General features: G+C 39.6%; 2 protein-coding genes across 2 annotated transcripts; one reads left to right on the top strand and one right to left on the bottom strand.

Annotated features, from left to right (window-relative positions):
* The first annotated feature begins 528 nt into the window (after positions 1–528).
* cog2 (component of oligomeric golgi complex 2) lies at positions 529–8,374 on the top strand. Its single transcript, XM_058058941.2, has 18 exons — positions 529–700; positions 816–977; positions 1,614–1,679; positions 1,751–1,831; positions 1,885–1,988; positions 2,054–2,162; positions 2,294–2,473; positions 2,561–2,685; positions 3,857–3,983; positions 4,079–4,218; positions 4,391–4,452; positions 4,525–4,676; positions 5,436–5,621; positions 5,737–5,809; positions 6,547–6,689; positions 6,767–6,906; positions 7,761–7,947; positions 8,042–8,374. Exons 1-18 carry the CDS (start codon positions 644–646, stop codon positions 8,138–8,140), a joined length of 2,193 nt encoding a protein of 730 aa, XP_057914924.2. The 5' UTR covers positions 529–643; the 3' UTR covers positions 8,141–8,374.
* Positions 8,375–9,524: 1,150 nt separating this feature from the next.
* Positions 9,525–16,618, bottom strand: agt (angiotensinogen). The gene is made up of 7 exons (XM_058058945.2): positions 16,477–16,618; positions 14,380–14,802; positions 12,774–13,140; positions 12,565–12,689; positions 12,346–12,494; positions 10,053–10,209; positions 9,525–9,985 (listed from the first exon to the last, which is right to left on the bottom strand). The coding sequence occupies exons 2-7, from the start codon at positions 14,797–14,799 to the stop codon at positions 9,791–9,793; spliced, it is 1,413 nt and encodes a 470-aa protein (XP_057914928.2). The 5' UTR covers positions 14,800–14,802; positions 16,477–16,618; the 3' UTR covers positions 9,525–9,790.
* Positions 16,619–16,623: the final 5 nt, after the last annotated feature.

Raw genomic sequence — 16,623 nt, 5'->3', positions numbered from 1 at the left:
ACTATAGTAAAAGCTCTACTCCTGGTAACCAGGCTCACACAAAAATCCCTCTATAAAGTCGAGAAGAATCGATTTTCCAAATCGATCTGTTAACTGTACTTTGATTTCCCGGTTTTATTGAAGGCAGCACTATAAAGCCAACATTCTGGTGGGAGCTGGAGTGGCTGCCACTGCTGCTGCATCGCCTGGCAGCCCTGCCCTGCCCTGTTAAAATTTATCACCTTATATAAAATCAAGTAAAAGAGGCTGGGATTTAATTTAATTTAATTTCATTCATATGGGACATATTTATTGTAGCCTGTAATGAAACGTACTTCCTGGTGGCTACACCCAGGCAACACAATGCAATGGTTAGCTTGGTAAAAAAAAATATTTTAAAAATATTGTTACCGTAACATGTCATTTTTTTTAACAAAAGGTTAAAATATTTTGTAGCCAGACACACTCTTGCAGATCTATACCAATGCAGTACCACGCTGTAGTTTCTACAAGTGTCCACTTGGGGACACTACAGCAGCTTTCGCGGCTGGTTTCTTCTTCGTTGGTAGTGTGCCATGTTTGCGGAAGTTATGCAGCAACACTAATCTACCACCCTGTGTTTGTGTATTGTTATGTTGTAGCTCCGTTTTTTTAATAATAAATCATGAATTTACCGAAAGGGCCCGACTCTTTATGCTTCGACAAGGATGTTTTTATGAAGGTGAGAGTCGTGTTGTTACGGGGTTGATCTTCGACGAACTAGCTTCTTGCTACTCGACGAATGTGATAGACAAAATAACAAGGTTAAATGTTCATCTTTTTGTGTTTTCCTGCAGGATGACTTTGACGTTGACCAGTTTGTGTCAGAATGTCGGAAGCAGGTGCAGCTGGAGGAGATGAGAGAAGACCTGGAGCTCTACTACAAGCTGCTAAAGACAGCCATGGTGGAGCTCATCAACAAGGACTATGCTGACTTTGTTAACCTCTCCACCAATTTGGTAATTTGATCTCGTTGTCCCTTCTTGTTTTTTCCACACGCCTTTTACTTAGCCATAGCATTTCAGTATGTGGAATCAAACTATGGAATGGATTGAGTTAGGAAATCAAACAATGCACAACGATGAGCCAATTCAAGAAACAATACAAGCAGTTGATGTTTGCTAAATACAAGGATGAAGAGTCTTGAACCAGTCATGATGTGCTATATATATCACTATATTGACACTTACTATGGTACCCATTATGTCATTGTATGGTCATATCACCTTGTACTTTGGTATGTGACAAAAAAGAAAATAAAAAAAAAATAAAATAAAATAAAGTAAAAAATACATTAATAAATAAGAAATAAAATAACAAATAAAAAAAATATAATAATAAGTACATAATAAAATAAATTAAAAAACATTTTAAAAAATTCAAATGATATTAGGAAAGCAGGAAGTGAACAAATGTAACAGTTACTGATTGTAAAAGTACCAGATGGAGGGGTAGGATTTAATAAGCTCTGCTTCTTCCTACTCCTTTTGGACATGTGGAACCGTGAACTGATTATGCGATGCATTCAATTGTAATCTGATGCATGTTCAAATGAAATTAAACCATTACTTATAAGGTTTGTGGCTTTATCTCAGGTGGGGATGGACAAAGCCCTCAATCAGCTCTCTGTGCCGCTGGGACAGTTACGTGAGGAGGTTATGGTATGTGTTTGTTTAAAACATATTGTTTAGAGTCGTCTTCATGAATATTAATGACTTGTCATCTGATGCAGAGTCTCCGGTCATGTGTGAGCGAGGTGATAAATGCAATAGACACCCAGCTGTCCAAACAGGAAGACCTGCAGAAGAAAAAGGTAGTACTCTATGTTGTAGACCATTAAAAGATATTCACTTGAATGTCTGTCAGGTTTGCGTCCTGAGACTGATCCAGGTGGTGCGCTCGGTTGAGAAGATTGAGAAAATCCTCAACTCCCAGAACCCCAAAGAGTCCAGTTCTTTGGAAATCAGCAGGTGTGAATTTGGATCACGATATTTGAAGATCCTAGTCCGGTAGATGATACCTCTTGGGTGTTCAGCCCCTTGTTAGCAGGTCAGATCCTGGAGAGAATCGCCACAGAGTTCAACCAGCTGCAGTTCCACGCTGTGCAGAGCAAAGGCATGCCCCTGCTGGACAAAGTCAGACCTGTAAGTTCATGACATAACGATCTGACCAACAAGTTTGTAGTGTTGCCCAAAGGACTGTAATGTATTTGTGGTGGTGATGTAATAGTCAAATTTGCATAATTGCAAATGTTGCATCTGCAACACACCTCCAGCGCATCGCAGGCATCACCTCCATGCTGCAACAGTCTCTGGAGGGTCTTCTCATCGAAGGTCTACAGACATCCAACATGGACATGGTGCGTCACTGCCTGAGGACTTATGCCACCATCGACAAGACCCGGGACGCTGAAGCACTGGTGGGACAAGTCCTGGTGAAACCGTTCATAGATCAGGTCAATATAAAGAATGAAGTACCATTCTTTGAAACAAACACCCGACCCTGAATAAAAAAAAAAAAACGTCCCTTCTGCTGCTTGTAGGTGATTGTGGAAGAGGTGGTAGAGTCCCGTCCAAATGGTCTCCAGATGATGTTTTCAACGCTGCTGGAGTTTGTGCCTCACCACTGCCGACTACTGAGGGAGGTGACGGGAGGAGCCGTAGCCAGGTATTATTATTATTGGGAAAGGCTTCTCCAGGAAATTTTGGAAAGAAAAGAAAAATATGCTGCACGGTGGTCGAGTGGTTAGCACGCAGACCTCACAGCTAGGAGACCAGGGTTCATTCCCACCCTCGGCCATCTTTGTGTGGAGTTTAGGTTGGGTTTTCTCCGGGTACTCCGGTTTCCTATCACATCCCAAAAACATGCTAGGTTAATTGGTAACTCCAAATTGTCCATAGGTATGAATGTGAGTGTGAATGGTTGTTTGTCTATATGTGCCCTGTGATTGGCTGGCCACCAGTCCAGGGTGTACCCCGCCTCTCGCCCAAAGACAGCTGGGATAGGCTCCAGCACCCCCGCGACCCTTGTGAGGAAAAGCGGTAGAAAATGAATGAATGAAGTCCAAATATTACAAGAAGAACATGTAGTATGAAGATTCATTCATTCATTCATTTTCTACCGCTTATCCTCACGAGGGTCACAGGGGGGATGCTGGCGCCTATCCCTTCTGTCTTGGGGCGAGAGGCGGGGTACACCCTGCACTGGTGGCCAGCTAATCACAGGGCACATATAGACAAACAACCATTCACACTCACATTCATACCTATGGACAATTTGGAGTCGCCAATTAAATAACCTAAGTTGAAATATTAAAGAAGTTGCCATAAAGTTGTAATATAATGATAAACCAACTAAATCTAGAATTACAGTAGCTTTGGGAATGTTAAATATTAAAGAAATATTATTGGAACAAAGTCCAAATTTTACAAGAAGAACATGTAGTATGAAGATTCATTCATTCATTTTCTACCGCTTATCCTCATGAGGGTTGCAGGGGGTGCTGGAGCCTATCCCAGCTGTCTTCTAGCGAGAGGCGAGGTACACCCCTGGACTGGTGGCCAGCCAATCACAGGGCACATATAGACAAACAACCATTCACACTCACATTCATACCTATGGACAATTTGGAGTCGATAATTAACCTAGCATGTTTTTGGAATGTGGAAGGAAACCGGAGTACCTGGAGAAAACCCACACAGACATAGCCGAGGGTGGGATTGAACTCGGGTCTCCTAGCTGTGAGGTCTGCACGCTAACCACTTGTCCACCGTGCAGCCCTTTTTTATACAATTATTATTTCATTAAATATTGTCTAATAATTATTTTCTCTCCTCAGCGACAAAGCCGACATCGTTCCCGGTTACGACTTCACGGTGAACTCGGTGTGGCCCGAGATGGTGAAATGCATCGAGGAGAGGTTGGCTTATCTGTTCAACCCCGGAAACCCAGATCTTTTTTTTGAGGTAAAAATCAACTTAAGTGTCACTTTGATGTTTGTTGCTTGTCACGGTCTCACCATGTGTGTGTGTGTGTGTGTGTGTTCTCGGTCTTCTTCTAGCGTTACAGCATGAGCACAGAGTTTGTGCGCAGGTTCGAGCGTCAGTGCAGCTCCCAGGCCAGCGTGAGGAGGCTCAGAGTGCATCCTTCTTACGTCGGCTTCCACAACAAATGGAATCTACCCGTTTACTTTCAGCTGCGGTGCGTTTTTGCTCGTCAATAAGATCAACGCGTGTACCGCGCAGCACAGTGTGAACCCTTTGGCTGCGTGTTTATTTGTTAGCCGCTCGTACATAAACGTTGCATAACGTCCAGGAAGGACAGTGTTGCTTCATGTCGCTGGGTTCACATTGGTTGTTTTGTTCTTTTGTAGCTTCAAGGAAATAGCAGGAAGTCTGGAGAACGCCATCAGTGATGGACTACAAGCAGCACCAGGTTTGTCTTTCCTATGTTTTTAGCCTACCTAGCGTACCTAATGATCTTGGTATGTGTATTTACTATGTCCAGCCGGGAGCGTATACCGCCTGCAAGCGTCTGCGGTGCTGTGGTCCTGCGTCATGAGGTGCTGGTCCGACCAAGTCTACCTCCCGCCTTTGGCGCACCGATTCTGGAAGCTGACCCTGCAGCTCTACTCGCGATACGGAACCTTCTTGAACGAGGTAACAGACTCGATGGCAAGTCATCGTTAGCATTGTTGTGATGATTGACAGTTACTATGGTACCCATTATGTCATTGGATGGTCATATCACCTCGTACTTCGGAACGTGACAAAAACATAAAATTAAATAAAATTAAAAAAATAAAAAATACTTCAAGGATGAAGAGTCTTGAACCAGTCATGATGTGCTATATATATCACTATATTGACGGTTACTATGGTAACAATTATGTCATGGGATGGTCATATCACCTCGTACTTCGGTACGTGACAAAAAAAAAAAATTGAAAAATTATAAAAAACATTATTAAAAAAATAGATTATTAAAAAATTATTTAAAAAAATTATAATAAAATAAATTTATGGGGATTATGGTAACCATAACGTCATTGTATGGTCATATCACCTCGTACTTCGGTATGTGACCAAAAAAATGAAAAGAAAAAATTTGAAAAAATTATTTAAAAAAATAGAAAAAAATTATTAAGCAAGATTTTAAAAATTATAAAATAATAAAATAAATGTTTAAAAAATTGTTAAAATGATATTAGGAAAGCAGGAAGTGAACAAATGTCACAGTTACTGATTGTAAAAGTACCAGATGGAGGGGTAGGATTTAATAAGCTTTGCTTCTTCCTACTCCTTTTGGACATGTGGAACCGTGAACTGATTATGTGATGCATTCAATTGTAATCTGATGCATGTTCAAATGAAATTAAACCATTACCATGACCATGATCCGCCGGTCCTTGTGAACAGGTTCTGACCAAGACCCCGACCCAAGACGCCGGCAAAGAGCCCACCAGGCCCCTCCCCAGCTCGGCCTCGTCTACCTCCAGCAGGACGTCCATGGAGGAGACGGGCAGCGAGAGCGGAAGCCCCGCCTCCTTGTCCACCAAACATCTGATCCACATCGCCGCAGACGTGCAGAAACTCCAAGAGCAGGTATTAGACGTCGATGTCCTCCATTTTAGATTTTAGTTTCATCAGCCCAAGAGTTCTTGGACTGGATGTCAGGATATATTTCGGATTTTCCTAACAAGCTCCTCTCGTCTTTTAGCTACCAGAACTGTCACAGATAGTCAGACGGCGGTTGGACGACATTGGCTTCACCAATTTTGCCATTGTGGAAGGTAAGTGTTGGCTGATATCACATTTATTTATTTTATTATTTTATGATTTTTTATTATAATTTTTTTAAATAATTGTTAATATTTCTTTATTTTTTTAAATAATGTTTTTTTATAATTTTTAATATTTTTTTTATTTTAGTGAAGAAAAAAATGATTAAATTTAGGGCGGCACAGCGATCTAGTGGTTAGCGTGCAGACCTCACAGCTAGGAGGACCAGGGTTCGATTCCACCCTCGGCCATCTCTGTGTGGAGTTTGCATGTTCTCCCCGTGCATGCTAGGTTAATTGGCGACTCCAAATTGTCCATAGGTATGAATGTGAGTGTGAATGGTTGTTTGTCTATATGTGCCCTGTGATTGGCTGGCCACCAGTCCAGGGTGTACATCGCCTTTTGCCCGAAGACAGCTGGGATAGGCTCCAGCACCCCCGCGACCCTCGTGAGGAAAAAGCGGTAGAAAATGAATGAATGAATGAATTAAAAAATGTGAAAAAAATATTTTAAAAAAATAGGAAAAAAAATGTAAAAAAAAATATTTAAAAAATGATAAAATAACAAAATAAATTTTTTAATTTTTAAAAAAAATTGAATTAGGAAAGCAGGTAGTGAACAAATGTAACAGTTACTGATTGTAAAAGTAATCTGATGCATGTTCAAATGAAATGAAACCATTACCATTACCACAAAGGCGCTTTAAAAGGTGTGTGAATGAAGCAATGAGTGTTGTCGTCCCCTTTAGAGGCGCTAGCGGACTCCAACGCCCGTCTGTCCAGCAGCGTCCCCGCCCTCAGCGCACGCATGACCCAGCAGCTCGGCGAGCGCAGCTGCCGCTTCCTCAAGAGCGCGTCGGAGGTGCCTCGGCTCTACCGCAGGACCAATAAGGTCAGTCCGTGTTGGGTTTGTCATATCGAGACTCTATCGGTACTCTTGTTGCTCAGCGTGTCGTCTTGTGAGGACAGGAAGCGCCCGTGCGAGCGTCGGCGTACATGGACAACGCCCTGCAGCCGCTTCACCAACTGCTGGCCGACTCAACGGGCCTGGTCCACCCGGCAACAACGCAAGAGTGGATGAGAGTGACGCTTTCGGAGTGCACGCAAAGGTGAGCTCATACGGTTTGGGAACGCAACTCATCCAAATGTTAATTTGTATTATTATATTATATAAGTCAGGGGTCTCAAACTCTATTTACTTGGGGGGCACTGGAGCTCAGGTCTGGGTGAGACTGGGCTGCATTAGGTTTTCCCAAAAAAAAAAAAACGCATTTATTAAAAACAAAAAAATTATTAAAAATAATTTTTTTTTAATTAAAAAAATTTTAAAAATTAAAAAAACTTTTTTTTTCATTTTTTCTACACAAAATAAGATGAAAAAATAAACAAATCAAGAACAAAGAAAATCAATCTGTAATAAATAAATAATATAATAATAATAATAATAATAATAATAATAAAACGGCAAATAATAAAAACTTAAGAAACCACAGATAGTTGGTGGGTAGACAAATTATTTTTTTCAGATTAAAATTAATAAAGCATTATTAGAGCCCTGTAGACATGACTATAGTCACATTTATACTTTTTTTTATTTACAACATATTGCGCAACTGCAGGGTCTTGAGACACATGCTAACTCGCAAACTAGAGAGCTAGCGACCTAAACGGTAGCCTTCAAGTTATTTCCTTTCAACTTAAATAGCCAAAAACTTTACCACTTCCACACAGATCGGGAGGATAACTATTAACAGTTATTTAACCTTTTAACATGAACATTAATCAAACGTAATAATTTTTTCTGGGTACATGATACCATACAGCATCCATATCAAACTAATATTAAACTTTCATATCAAGGCGGGGCCTCAAAATAGCGTCCTGCGGGCCACATTTGGCCCGCGGGCCGCGTGTTTGAGACCCCCGGTCTAAGTATTCGAACATGTGCGCTTGTGTTGCTCAGGTACTATGAGACCATCTCGGAGGTTCTGAGCTCGGTGAGAAAGATGGAGGAGAGCCTGAAGAGGCTGAAGCAAGCCAGGAAAGGAGCCAACGCGTCGACCAGCGCGGCGGGATCCAACGGCGGCCCGACGGACGACAGCAAGATCCGACTGCAGCTGGCTCTGGATGTGGAGTACCTGGGGGAACAGGTGGGTGGCGCCACTCGGGGGCCGGGCGGGGGGGGGGGGGTCAAAATGCCACTCATCATACGCTGACTCTTGTGTTGTTGTTTTTGTCTTTCAGATCCGCAAGATGGGTCTGGAGCCGACGGACATCTCCATGTTCTCCAGTCTGATGGAGCTGGTGAAGGAGGCCCGAGACCTGGTGGACCACAACCAGTAGACAGAAGGAACCCCCCCCCACCTCCCACGGAGATGGAACACCATCATGCACAAGTCCGTCATCATGTGACTAGACGGGATGTGGAATGTTTTCCACTCACTGACTCCAAACCACACTGGAAAGAAGGAATGTCATACAAATGACAGCATTGTGACATTTTGGTCCATATTTAATTTGATTGTTATTATTATTATTATTATTATTATTATTATTATTATACACTTGGGAGTTATGTGCAGGATCTTTTTGTAAAATAAATTCTATCAATATGATAATCATCATAATCATGTGCGTATGTGTATGCTTGTATATAAGTATGTGTATGTATGTATGTGTGCATTTGTACATATACAGTGTGTATGTATGTGTGTATACGTATATATATATGCATGTGTGTATGTACTATACTATGTAGTACTACACTATGTATGTATGTACTATACTATGTATGTGTATACGTATGTATGTATGTGTGTACATATGTGTCTATATAAGTATGTGTGTGTATGTATGTATGTGTGCATGTGTATATATACAGTATGCATGCATGTATGTATGTATATATATATGTATGTATGTGTATGTATACAGCATGCATGTATGTGTATATATGTATGTGTATGTACTATACTATGTACTACTATATACTATGTATGTGTGTGTATATATGTATGTGTGTATGTACTATACTTTGTAGTACTACACTATGTATGCATGTACTATACTTTGTATGTATGTGTGTGTATGTATATGTATTCGTGTATGTGTATATACGTATGTATGTATGTGTATACATATATGTATGTGTGTATGTATGTGTGTGTATGTATACAGCATGCATGTATGTATGTGTATATATATGTATGTATGTGTATGTATGTGTGTATGTACTATACTATGTACTACTATACTATGTATGTATGGACTATACTATGTATGTATGTGTGTGTATATATGTATGTGTGTATGTACTATACTATGTATGTATGTGTGTGTATATATATGTATTTGTGTATGTGTATATACGTATGTATGTATGTATGCGTGTACATATGTGTATGTATGCGTGTACATATGTGTATATAAGTGTGTGTATGTATGTATGTGCATGTGTATATATACAGTATGCATGCATGTATGTGTATATATAGGTATGTATGTGTACATATAACTATGTGTGTGTATACATGTTTGTATGTGTATATATATATATATATATACATGTATGTGTGTATATATATATATATATATATATAGGTATGTAAGTATGTATGTATATATGTATGTATGTGTGTATGTGTATACATGTTTGTAAGTGTATATATGTTTGTATGACATTTATATGACTCGTTTGAAACTTTAAAATAAGTGGACTGAGTTTAAGTTGGTTGTGGAACAAATATTTATTCCAGAAATTGCAAGTTGTCATAAAGCAAAAATAAAATCTTTAGTTGGAATGTACAAGAAAAGCCAAGTGAGCTACGAGGACAAACAGAGCGAGTACGAGTACAAAGCGAGTACTGTGTACTAGTACTACTAGTACAGTGCAGACGTCTGCTGTAGTAACGTTACATAAACAACACTGATAGAGAAGTTCTCCATAAATACTGAGCAGGATGCTAACTAAGAGAGGCAAGTGAATACTTTTCTTCACAGCGTTGGGTTGATGATCTTCCCCAACAGGAGCATAGCGTTCGATTCCTCCTCCATCACTGAAAAGAAGAACGGTTTGTTCAAGGACACTTTCACAGCAACGCCCGCCTCCTCTTTCTCCTCCTCCGCTTCCTTCTCGTCCCGGGATGCCGCTCCTTCCTCCGACATCTCAAAGGACACCACGTTGACGGCCTGAAGGACACGGAAGACGTCAACATGTGATCTCCTGGAACACGCCTAGAAACGTTACCTTGGTTACCTTGTCGATGTTGAAGGTTTGAGTGTTCGCCAGACGACTGAATTCAGCCTGCGAGCCCAAAAGTCTGGATTCCACTTCGGGATCCATGTTGCCTAAAAGATCACGCACGTCGTTCGCTGAAGACGCGGAGAACTTGGGCACGGACAACTCCAACAACCTGGATGAGGACAAGATCAAGGTCACGGCATCTACACCGTCTTTGACGGTCTGTTCTCAAAACCAGCATCCGAGCATACGGCTGTCGTATATAGAAGATCTTTGTCCTTTTGAAAGACGTACTGTACATCAATAATGTTAGTCAGAGAACTCCTGTCACATAAAGGATCTTTGACTATCGTGTTTGGCAGTAGATTCTTAAAAAGAGCAGCGTGTTCCTACCAAATAGAGGATCTTTGACAAGTTTTTCTTTTTTTTTCTTTTTCTTTGGACTCAGGCATTAACAAAATCCAGCAGAGCGGTCCCTCTGTACAGAGGATCTTTGACTGACATTTTGCAGTAAGTCATTAAAAAGAGCAGATTATTCCTGTCATATAAAGGATCTTTGTCAAGCGTTGTTGTGGCTGGCGCTCTAAAACAGCACAGCGCTCCTGTTATATAGAGGATCTTGACTGGTGTGTCGTTTTTCCTGCATCCTCTACTAATAGAGGATCTTTGACCACAGTGTGTATTTTTTTTGCTGTTAGACATTAAAAAAAGACGCACAGCACTCCTGTTAATAGATGATCTTTGACTAGAGCATGTGTATTTTTTTGCCGTAGTGTCATTAAAAAAAGACGCACAGTGCTCCTGTTAATAGACAATCTTTGACTACAGCATGTGTATTTTTTTGCAGTATGTTCTTAAAAAACAGACGCACTCTGCTCCTATTAATAGACGATCTTTGACTGGAGTGTGTGAATTTTTTGCAGTAGGTCATTAAAAAAGAAAGCCGCACAGCACTCTTGTTAATAGAGAATCTTTGACTAGAGTGTGTGTATTTTTTTTTTTGCAGTACGTCCTTAAAAAAAAGACGCACAACACTCCTGTAAATAGAGAATCTTTGACTAGAGTGTGTGTATTTTTTGCAGTAGGTCATAAAAAAAGACGCACAGTGCTCCTGTTAATAGAGGATCTTTGACTATAGCGTGTGTATTTTTTTTGCAGTAGGTCCTTAAAAAACAGACACGCAGTGCTCCTGTTAACAGATGATCTTTGACTGCAGTGTGTGAATATTTTGCAGTAGGTCATAAAAAACAAGATGCACAGCACTCTTGTTAATAGAGGATCTTTGACTAGAGCATGTGTATTTTTTAGCAGTAGGTCATAAAAAAAGATGCACAGCGCTTTTGTTAATAGAAGATCTTTGACTAAAGCGTGTGTATTTTTTTGCAGTAGGTTTGTTTGTTTCTTTCAGCTTTTTCCTGATTCATTAAAAAAAACAAAAGACGCACAGCACTCCTGTTAATAGAGGATCTTTGACTACAGCGTGTGTATTTGTTTTGCCGTAGGTTATTTTAAAAAAAAGTCGCACGGTGCTCCTGTTAATAGAGGATCTTTGACTATAGCGTGTGTATTTTTTTGCTGTAGGCTATTAAAAACGACGTACAGCACTCCTGTTAATAGAGGATCTTTGACTAGAGCGTGTGTATTTTTTTGCAGTAGGTCCTTAAAAAACAGACACACAGTGCTCCTGTTAATAGAGGATCTTTGACTACAGCGTGTGTATTTGTTTTGCCGTAGGTTATTAAAAAAAGTCGCATGGTGCTCCTGTTAATAGATGATCTTTGACCGGTGTATATGTATTTTTTTGCAGTAGGTCCTTAAAAAACAGACGCACAGCGCTCCTGTTAATAGAGGATCTTTGACTGGAGTGTGTGAATTTTTTGCAGTGGGTCATAAGAAAAAAGACGCACAGCGCTCCTGTTAATAGAGGATCTTTGACTAGAGCGTGTGAATTTTTTTGCAGTGGGTCCTTAAAAAACAGACGCACCGCGCTCCTGTTAATAGAGGATCTTTGACTAGAGCGTGTGTATTTTTTTGCAGTAGCTTTGTTTGTTTCTTTCAGCTTTTTCCTGATTCATAAAAAAACAAAAGGCGCACAGCGCTCCTGTTAATAGAGGATCTTTGACTAGAGCGTGTGTATTTTTTTGCTGTAGGTTATTAAAAAAAGTCGCACAGTGCGCCTGTTGATAGACAATCTTTGACCGGTGCATATGTATTTTTTTGCAGTAGGTCCTTAAAAAACAGACGCACAGCGCTCCTGTGAATAGAGGATCTCTGACTGATATGGATCTAGAAGCAGGCGGCGCCTCACCCCTGGTGAAGGTTGTGGTACCAGGAGGAGATGACGTCGGTGCGTAGCTTAGCTTCTACGTCCTGTAGAGTGGTGGCGTCGTGCGGAAGCACCAGCAACATGTAGGAGTGTTTGCTCAGAGACAGTTTGACCACCGTGCAGCGTCTCATCTTGGAAGGACACACACACACACAGATGTGTTATTAAACAGGAGCGCCCACTCTGTTGCAAGGCACATACCTTATCGTTGTAGTAGTGGTAGAGACCAGTGTGGGTCATCAGGGGCGTCATCACTGTGGTCGTCTCGTCCACCATAAACTCCTGCAAGGACGTCTTCTGTGGGTGGAAGGCCGTCTTCCAGTTGCCTAAGGAGACACGCATTCCTTCAGGTACCGCTTTACGGGAAGACCAAACTAAATTCCGGAATGAAGAAAAAACCAGAGACAAACCTCGGAAGTTGAAGGACGTAAGAAAGAGAAGGTTGAAATTGACGTCCACGTCTTTGAAGGCGTCCTTCACTTTCCCGCCGGATGTTTTCTCCACAAAAGAGTTGATCGGCTGCTCCGGGTTCTCGTCCGTGGAGAATTCCACGCCACGAGCGAAAAACATGTCGGCAAAGTCCCTGCCGCCCTGAATCACATCCTGGGACAAGCGAACGTGCGGCCGCGTGAAGAGCCACACTCGGGTCGTGATCTCGTCTTCCAGACGGTCGTCCACCGGGGAGGTGATGCGGTGGAGCGTCTTCAGGACCTTGCGTCCGTCCACCAGGGAGACGCAGTCTTCTCGGTCGGTGCCGCTGCTCAAGCCCAGGAGATCCTGGAGGGAAGAGGAGATCCGTCAATCAGCTTCTTAGTTTTTTTTTTCACTTGAAAACAAGTCAAGCTTTTATTCTGCCTGAAATAGAAATATCAAACAATTGTTTTTTTTATTATAAAATATCATTTCAAAAGTTAACTCAACTTGTTTTTTGTTCAGGAAAAAAAAATTGAAACACTCAAACTTACTTTATCCTGCAATTCCACTTTTTTTTCTCAATTTTTTTTTCTCCAACTCCAATTTTTTCAGATTTTTTTTTAACTTACTTTTTTCATAAAAAACGGTAATCCAACTTTTTGTCCGGAAAAAAAGTAAACAATTTTTCAGTTTTTTTTTTTTTTTCCACCAAAACAATTTCAACTCAAATTTTTACTGAAAAAAAATTAAACTGTAAAAAAAAAACTAACTACACTTTTTTAATTTTTATTCTTCAAAAAACAATCTTAACTGTGCCTGGAGTTGGGGAATAAAAAACTAAATCCATTAAAAAAATATTTATTTTTTAAATAAAACAAAAACCTGTAACTGCATTGTTTTTTTCCTCATTTTTTTTTTCTCCAACTCCCAATTTTTCAGATTATTTAACTTAATTTTTTTCATAAAAAATGTAACTGTAATGCTACCCTTTGTCCAAGAAAAAAAAAGTAAAAACATTTTCTGTTTTTTTTCTTTTTCCCCCAAAACAATTTCAACTCAAATATTTTTCTGAAAAAAAATTAAACTGTAACTCTTATTTATTCTGAGGAAAAAAAAATAACTACACTTTTTAAATTTTTATTCTTTTTAGAAAACAAATTATTTAAACTGTGTCTGGAGTTGGGGAATAAAAAACTAAATCCATTAAAAAATATTTATTTTTTAAATAAAACAACAACCTGTGACTGCATTGTTTTGTTTTGGAGGAAAAAATATATTTTTTGTTTACAAATACTTTGAGAATAAAATCGTACATTTATGAGAAAAAAATTGTAAATTGAGTAGGAAAAAGTGGTAATATGGAATATAGGGAATATAGGGAATATAGGGAATATAGGGAATATAGAACATAGAGAATATGATTTTCATAGTTTTCAATGGGACATTTTTGGTTGTGACGGTTGTTGTTGCAAGTGTGCTGCATGCTTTGAACGGGAAAAAAATGGCGCCATCTGGTGGACAAATATCACATCAAAAATGGAACGCTAGCAGTACAGATGCCGCTTTGCCGTTTTAAAAGTCACCAGAATCTGGCGTCCAAACCTGGAAGGAGCGGGCCGTCTTCTTGGAGGCCCCCAGGTCAAAGGTGACGAGGGAGCCGTAGGTGCCGACGGGCGAGAAGAGCGCGTTGGCTCCCGGCCGCTTGCCGCTGAGGGCCTGGTACATCCTCAAACCCAGCGAGTTCAACAGCTCGGCCAACACCGCCGTCCTCTGCGTCGCGTCCTGTGTGCGGTTGTCGCGCTCGGACGGGTCCCGCTCGTACGGCGTCAGGACCGCCATGTCGAGGGGGGCCACAGAAACGGTGTCCAGGGGCTTGGAGGTGTGGTTCTGGAGGGTCTCGCAGCTGACATTGTCGGCGGCGAAGAGATGGAAGGGGTGGATGTAGACGCGGTTGGCTCGGCCTCCTGAGAGGTAGCAGCACAGGAGGAGGAGCAGGAGGAGAACCGGAGGAGAACGATGCATTTTCTGGAGAGGACACAGGAAGTAACACATGAACACACTCTGGAAGTCCGGATTTCCCCTCCAATCTGGCTGGATCTGGTTTTTGGCCAGGAGGCGACATGTCAGCCATGGATTGATGGTTCTTTGTGCTCGCTGAAAGAGAGCAGCCGTCGCCCTCGGCAACAAGCCTCGCTTTGACAATGAAGCACATTTCTTGGCGCTTTGGATCTCCCGATGCGACACGCCAATAATGTTAAGTTCACTTTCTCTCTTCCAGGACCTGGAACCGGATTTGCTTATTGAGGTGATGCGTTTTACATTTACATCTCATGAATGTCAATAAAGGTTCCCATCGTAGGACTTTGGTTCTAAAATAAAACATAAATTAAATTTAAAAATATTGCAATCATTTATCATTATTAGAAATACGATTTAGAAAAATGAATACATTAAAATAGATATTTTTATGTGCTGTTTTTCAGGGTTAAACATTTTTTTTAAATACTTTTAAGAAGGTTTTAAGGTTTTTCAAATTTAATAAATTTAATAAATAAATGGCAATAAAATACATTAAATTATATATAATATTATATTAAAATAATAATAACAATTTATAATTAAAAATTAGTTTTTCAGGGTTACATTTTTAAATACTTTTAAGAAGGTAATAATTCAAATTTAATAAATAAATGGCATTAAAAAAAACATTAAATTATATAATATTATATTAAAATAATTAATAATAAAACTAATTATTTAAAATTTGTTTTTCAGGGTTAAAATAAAAAAAAATACTTTTAAGAAGATAATGGATCAAATTTAATAAATAAATGGCAATAAAAATACATTAAATTATAAAATAAAATTAATTATTAAAAATGAGTTTTTCAGGGTTAAAAATTTTATTATATATAACATTGTATTAAAATAATAACAAACATTTTTTTCAAATTTTTAATTAGTTTTTCAGGGTTAAAAATAAAAAATATATACTTTTAAAAAGGCAATGGATAAAATGTTATAAATAAATGGCAATAAAAATACATTAAATTATATATCATATTATATTAAAATAATAAAAATAAAAATTATATAATATATATAATTTTAAATTATGAATCATGTCAGAAAAAAATGCTGAAAGAATTATATATATAATGATAATTAGATTATACATTTTTTTTTAATTTTGGTTGGCTTTGATTTTGTAGCATTTTTTTTTTGCTAGCCTAACTTACCCGACTTAAATATTTATTCATTTTTTCAAAATTTGCCATTTTCCTAAAAGGCCCTGTAAAATCTTAATCTTACAAATCTATTATAAAGAAATCAATCGATTCACTTGAGTCCGATTGTGCTGAGCAGATTCCAACAAGTGTCCTTCAGAAGGTTGACGGACAGTTCCTCATCCACAAATCAAATCAAACATTCTGACTGACGGACCTTCTTCATGCATATTGATAACCGTCCACAAAGAAGAAAATTTGGGTGAACATTTTTTTTTGTGCAAGAAAAAAAAAAAAAAAAGAGGACTTTCGCCTCTGAGATGAGTAAACATCCCAGGACACGGCCTTGGTCTTTGAGCAATGCACACACAAACGTACCGGCACCCGGCGGTCAACCCCGTGACTCCAACATGACATCCCATATTCTCCGTAAATCCCATCAGAAAGTATGGAGAGAAGCGTTTGTTCTTACCGTGTTGCAGGCTGCTGCAGAATGAAGCTCCAGCTGCTCTTCTCCTCGCCTTTAAAGCCTGCGGTGATCCTGCTAGTTACTGATTAACACCTCTGACTCACAGCCTGATCAGGAGGCCAAGAACCGGGACCTCCCAATGTCCCCCCG

Source organism: Doryrhamphus excisus, linkage group LG20 (genome assembly GCF_037039965.1).
Source record: "Doryrhamphus excisus strain RoL-2023G ecotype Guam linkage group LG20, RoL_Dexc_Guam_v1.1, whole genome shotgun sequence".
In the NCBI taxonomy this organism is placed as follows: Eukaryota; Metazoa; Chordata; class Actinopteri; order Syngnathiformes; family Syngnathidae; genus Doryrhamphus; species Doryrhamphus excisus.
This window is presented reverse-complemented; position numbering and strand designations above follow the sequence as displayed.